At 41.7% G+C, this 6,491-nt stretch overlaps 1 protein-coding gene across 1 annotated transcript in view; it reads left to right on the top strand.

Annotated features, from left to right (window-relative positions):
- The first annotated feature begins 2,919 nt into the window (after positions 1–2,919).
- The window catches only part of cemip2 (cell migration inducing hyaluronidase 2), a 151,007-nt gene continuing 147,435 nt past the window's right edge, over positions 2,920–6,491 (top strand). The window contains exon 1 of the mRNA XM_051928370.1: positions 2,920–3,156. Within this exon, the coding sequence (XP_051784330.1) occupies positions 3,124–3,156 (33 nt within the window). The 5' untranslated portion in view covers positions 2,920–3,123. The remainder of the gene's footprint in view (positions 3,157–6,491) is intronic.

Genomic DNA, 6,491 nt, shown 5'->3' with positions numbered 1-6,491 from the left:
CAAGTGAGCAGAGAGCTGAGGAAACTTCGTGCCAGCAAAGCAGCAGGTCCAGATGGAGTATCGCCACGACTGCTGAAGGTCTGTGCATCAGAGCTGGGGGGTCCTCTACAGCGCATCTTCAACCTGAGCCTGGAACAGGGGAAAGTCCCGAGGCTTTGGAAAACATCTTGCATCACCCCAGTCCCAAAGGTATCACATCCTGGTGAGCTGAATGACTTCCGGCCTGTCGCTCTAACATCACATGTGATGAAGACCATGGAGCGGCTGCTGCTTCACCACCTGAGGCCACAGGTCCAACACGCCCTCGACCCTCTGCAGTTCGCATACCAGGAGAAGGTGGGAGCGGAAGATGCCATCATCTATATGCTACATCGATCCCTCTCCCACTTGGACAGAGGCAGTGGTGCTGTAAGAATTATGTTTCTAGACTTCTCTAGCGCCTTCAACACCATCCAACCTCTGCTCCTTAGGGACAAGCTGACAGAGATGGGAGTAGAGTCATACCTGGTGGCATGGATCGTGGACTATCTTACAAACAGACCTCAGTATGTGCGTCTCGGGAATTGCAGATCTGACATTGTGGTCAGCAACACAGGAGCGCCGCAGGGGACTGTACTTTCTCCGGTCCTATTCAGCCTATATACATCGGACTTCCAATATAACTCAGAGTCCTGCCACGTGCAAAAGTTTGCTGACGACACTGCTATCGTGGGCTGCATCAGGAGTGGGCAGGAGGAGGAGTATAGAAACCTCATCAAAGACTTTGTTAAATGGTGCGACTTAAACCACCTACAACTGAACACCAGCAAAACCAAGGAACTGGTGGTGGATTTTAGGAGACCCAGGCCCCTCATGGACCCCGTGATCATCAGAGGTGACTGTGTGCAGAGGGTGCAGACCTATAAATACCTAGGAGTGCAGCTGGACGATAAATTAGACTGGACTGCCAATACTGATTCTCTGTGCAAGAAAGGACAGAGCCGCCTGTACTTCCTTAGAAGACTGGCATCCTTCAACATCTGCAGTAAGATGCTGCAGATGTTCTATCAGATGGTTGTGGCGAGTGCCCTCTTCTACGCAGTGGTGTGCTGGGGAGGAAGCATTAAGAAGAAGGATGCCTCACGCTTGGACAAACTGGTGAGGAAGGCAGGCTCTATTGTTGGCATAGAGCTGGACGGTCTGACATCCGTAGCAGAGCAACGGGCACTCAGCAGGCTCCTATCAATTATGGAGAATCCACTACATCCATTAAACAGTGTCATCTCCAGACAGAGGAGCAGTTTCAGTGACAGACTGCTGTCACTGTCCTGCTCCACTGACAGACTGAGAAGATCATTCCTCCCCCAAACTATGCGACTCTTCAATTCCACCAGAGGGGGTAAACGTTGAACATTATTCAAGTTATTGTCTGTTTTTTTATCTGCATTTTTTTTTTTTTTTTTATTACTCTTTAATTTAATATTTTTGCTGCTGGAATATGTGAATTTCCCCCTGGGATTAATAAAGTATCTATCTATCTATCTATCTATCTATCTATCTATCTATCTATCTATCTATCTATCTATCTATCTATCTATCTAAAATGAACTTAAACCCAAAAAACCAATTTCCACTACTTTTATGAAGAAGCTTCAGGTCGCCCAAGAAAGTCCAGCAAGTGCCAGGACCGGCTCCTAAAGTTGATTCAGCTGTGGGATCGGGGCACCACCAGTGCAGAGCTTGCTCAGTAATGGCAGTAGGTAGGTGTGAGTACATCTGCATGCACGGTGAGGTGAAGACTTTTGAAGGATGGCCTGGTGTTAAGAAGGGCAGAAAAGAAGCCACTTCTCTCCAAGAAAAACATCAGGGACAGGCTGATATTCTGCAAAAGGTACAGGGATTGGACTGCTCAGGACTGGGATAAAGTCATTTTCTCTGATAAATCCCCTTTCCAATTGTTTAGGGCATCCTGAAAAAAGATTGTCCGGAGAAGAAAAGTTGAATGCTACCATCAGTCCGGTGTCATGCCAACAGTAAGGCATCCTGAGACCATTCATGTGTGGGAATGGGCTCACTCATAATTTCGCCTAAGAACACAGCCATGAATAAAGAATGGTACCAAAATATCCTCTGAGAGCAACTTCTCCCAACCATCCAAGAACAGTTTGTTGATAAACAATGCCTTTTCCTGGAGGATGGAGCACTGTGCCATAAGGCAAAAGTGATAACTAAGTGGCTCGGCCACAAAACATCAAAATTTTGGGTCCATGGCCAGGAAACTCCCCAGACCTTAATCCCATTGAGAACTTGTGGTCAATCACCAAGAGGCGGGTGAACAAACAAAAACCCATAAATTCTGAAAAACCCCAAGCATTGATTATACAAGAATGGGCTGCCATCAGTCAGGATTTGGCTCAGAAGTTGATTGACAGCATGCCAGGATAAATTGCAGAGGTTTTGAAAAAGAAGGGCCAATACTACAAATATTGACTTTTTGCATAAACTTAATGTAATTGTCAATAAAAGCCTTTGAAACTTATGAAATGCTTATAATTATACTTCAGAATAATATTGAAACTACGGACAAAAATATATAAAAACAGTGAAGAAGCATACTTTGTGAAAACCAATATTTGTGCCATTCTCAAAACATTTGGCCACGACTGTATCTTCGCTTTACTAACTTTGCGTGTCCTTTGCCATTAACCTTCAAGGCTTGCCTCTTTAGCAGGGCATGTTAAAGACCCGTATAGGCGAAACGACATACTTATTGTGTAAATTTCCAGCAAGTCACATTACACTTTATACCAGCGGCTTTTTGTTCATTTCATTTCGTTGCCTTTTATGGACAGAACAAGGCGAATGCTGCCACCACGTGGCCTCAGCCAACTAGGGCTGAAGAAACACACACATACACACACACACACCTTGGGCAGAGAATGGGCGGACGAGGCCACGCCTCACTCTTGTTGTCAATCTGTGAAGCAAATCCCATGTCTCACTTCCTTTTCGATCAGCTTTTGAGGTGGGGGCTGGTATCGCAGGGATTTAGCGAAGAAACATGTGAATAAAAAGCTGGAAATCGAACAGGAGGCTCTTGCAAGCCGAGGGACAACTGCGACCCGACACTAACGCCGAGAGCTGATGGCTAGGGGTAGCGGCGGAGTTACAGAGACGGTAAGAAAGATTGAGAGAGAGCGCGCTGTCCGCCGCGGCACCCGGCAGCTCTCCGTCTAGCGACTCCAAAGCAGGCGTAATGTGTGCATCGAGTAGAGCACCGAGAGGCGAATGTGGTCTATCATGTAAGATGGATTTTTGGCTTGTATTCGCCAATGTGTTTTATTTTTCAAATGCAGCGCTTTTAAGAATGATTCCTTTGTTGTAGTTAAGAGAGTTTTACTTGCGCGGGATGGCCGCGCTGACAAGGTGACTGAAGGGAAACTCACTTGAATGGGTTTCTGGTACCGATGAACCGGACGGCTGGGATCCGCAGCACGACTTTGAACGACATTTCACTTGCATACCTCATAGACTTAAATTCAAACAGGTACGTTTCTCTAATGAGCAGACTGTTGAATTCACATCTCACTAACTCTTGTACAAGAGTTCACGACTGATTTAAAGAGCCCGCATGTGCTTTGCAGTCTCAGTTCAAAGAGAGCACCCGCGATTTGTGCAGTTTGACGATCGCTAGTGTCGTGGAACACCACTTTTGTGCCGGGGCAGGGGTACCTACGTCTTTGAAAGTCAGACGCAATTTGCCTCTTATAGACTTCTCTTTCGTTACACAGCCTATTTATTTAAAGCTGGTGTCTTTTGGTCCCGTGTGCCTTTTGTCAGTGGATTATCAACAACATAACTTTTGAGGCTTTTCAATCGACACCATCAATTGGAGAGGTAATGTTCAGTACCCATAAATGTTAAGAGTCAGTAAGCTGTGTTTACCAAGTCTAGTAGTTTGTACCTCTTACCTACTGGGGTTAGCTCCAGGGTTTGGCAGCCTTTAGCGTAAACGCAGCAAGTTGCAGAATGAGCCAGAAACTGCGGTACTGGTATTGAGTTGCTCCAGGATAGGATCAGTCCATAAAGTATCTATCTTTCCCACTTCAAAAACAGCACCTCTGGCACTAGTAACGTATTCACCGACATTATTTAAAAATAAAGCTTCCTGTTAATTAAATGTTTTTCACATTACCTGTTGGATGTTTATTGTAACTTTGAATTTGGTTTGTATTATATTTATATAAAATGTTTATATCATTGATTAGTAAGATAAAAGGTATTATGACCGACTCCCCAGCCCACCTGTGGAAATCTCTGCAAGATGAGATATTCACCAAAAAATACTGAAATATTTAAAAGGTTAGAAAATGTGTATGCTTTAGTCGAGGACAATATTGATAAATGTCTGCCAGGTTTTAAAACATATTTTAAGTTGTTCCTTGTAAAGCAAATTTAATTTTATTTAATTTCAAACCAGATATCCTTTACTGCTGCCCTCATGGCTACAGTGCCCTTGATTCCACTTCTGCACCTGGTTCTCTGTCTGTTGTTTGCTTCTCTCCCTGTGCCTGTGTGGGTTTTCTCACCCACATTCCCAGATGTGTGTGTTAGGTTAGTTTGCAGTTCCAAATTGCCCCTGTGGGTATTTGCATAAGCAGAATTAGTTCACTCGTATACATGTAGAGTATGGTGAAATTTTTACTAAGAGGGTTCTGCAGTGGACTTGTGTGTTGTTCAGGACTGCTTTCTTCTTTGAGCCTGATGATACTGTGATAGGCTTATTTGGCACTGAACTGGACAATGCTGGTTTTTAAAGATTGCACAGATTGTTACTGAAAATGGATTCGTATTTTCAATTTGAGCAAAATGAGATAGTTTTAGCAGTGTAGTGCAAGTTAAAATTGGTTAACTAGTAATGTTTCATCGGGTGTTGCTGCAAAATCCTGTTAAAGGATTAGAGGTTAGTCTGATCCGATATTGTATAATAAGCAAAGACTTTATTCCAGTAGGTTTCAAGGAAGGGACATAATCAAAACATGAAACCCAAGGAAACAGGGCAGGATATCCATACATACATTTAGTTTGGATCAAGAGAAACAAGTACAGTGCACTATTTTGAACTGAGTTAGACCATGACTCGCCAAACCTGGGAATAGGCTCACGTTCACCCTTTATTGGAAAATCTAATTGAAATTTCCAACTTTCCAACCTTGAAAATACACGTTTTGGAAATACTTCTTGTATCGTTGTTGCAACTAATGAGTAGAATATCTGCATCAGATAGTGAAGAAAGTTTTAGGAAAGTTAATTGAGTTTCTTTTGGAAAAGTCTGTAACTTTTATGTAAAAGGAGAAATGCTTTCAATTGTGATTGTGCAAATTTACTTGTGGGGAAATATTTTGCCACTGTATCTTTTGTTGCAGGTGGAAAGAGAATAAAAATGGCCTTTTTTATATTACCGTAGTTTGTTTCAGAAGAGAATTAAAAATAGATCACAGAAAATAATTATAAAGGTCAGTATTTTTGTTCAGAAAAATCAAAAACCTGGACAAATTTTCAGGCACTCTATAACTATTACTTAGTTCTGCACATTTTAGAAAGGATGACCACCTCTGGCAAGCATCTAGCTGCAGCTTTCTTACTGAAACTTTGACAACTGCTGTAGTTCAAATTGTTTATATTCTCCTGAATTAGAAGGATGTATTGACACAGGTTTTAAATTAAATTTAAATCTGAGCTACTTGCTATTTAGTTCAGAGTAGGGCAGTGCGTCTTTCGTCCTATGTCATTCCTGGACACTTTTGGACAAGTACTGAAAACAGGAGAATGAAGCAGGTAAGTTTCACAGTTGGTTTAGTATTCTGTTTCATCAAATTTTTCACATGTTTAATTGGACAAAGGTGGATATAACTGTAATTTTGAACATGGACTGAAAACAGAATAGTTGTGAGAGTGAGGAAAGTGACTTTCAAAATTGATTTAGTATACTGTTTCAGTAAATCTCGCATGAAGGTACATTTTTTCATGATTTCCTTTAGGTTACATAGTTGGCAAATGTAAAGTAAAAGCTAAAAGTACTATAGAAAATGGTTGGCAGAACTGCATTTTTGAATGTGGTGCATTGTAACTCTATTGATTTGTTATAGTTTTTAGCCTTGCTTGTGTCTAGAGAATTGTATTTAAGCCAACACACACACACACACACACACACACACACACACACACACACACACACACACACACACAGAATATTGAAAAGTGTTGTAACAATTTTAATTTCTATTAAGTATTTTGATTATAGGTACCAACTTGTCCAGTTCTGTGGCCACCTACTTTGAAGAATAGTCATTCCCATTACATGTAATTTGTAAAAAAATCCTTCCTTCTCAGTAATACTTAATTTATAAAATACAAGGACCTTATGTTATGGGTATTTTGTTAACATTTGGAGACAAACCCCTTTTAGTTAGCAGTGTTATAGTAATAATATTAAAGGATCAATAGCAGAG

Source organism: Erpetoichthys calabaricus, chromosome 5 (genome assembly GCF_900747795.2).
Source record: "Erpetoichthys calabaricus chromosome 5, fErpCal1.3, whole genome shotgun sequence".
Taxonomy (NCBI): domain Eukaryota; kingdom Metazoa; phylum Chordata; class Cladistia; order Polypteriformes; family Polypteridae; genus Erpetoichthys; species Erpetoichthys calabaricus.
Note: the sequence above shows the minus strand (reverse complement) of the source record. Positions and strands in the feature narration are given on the sequence as shown.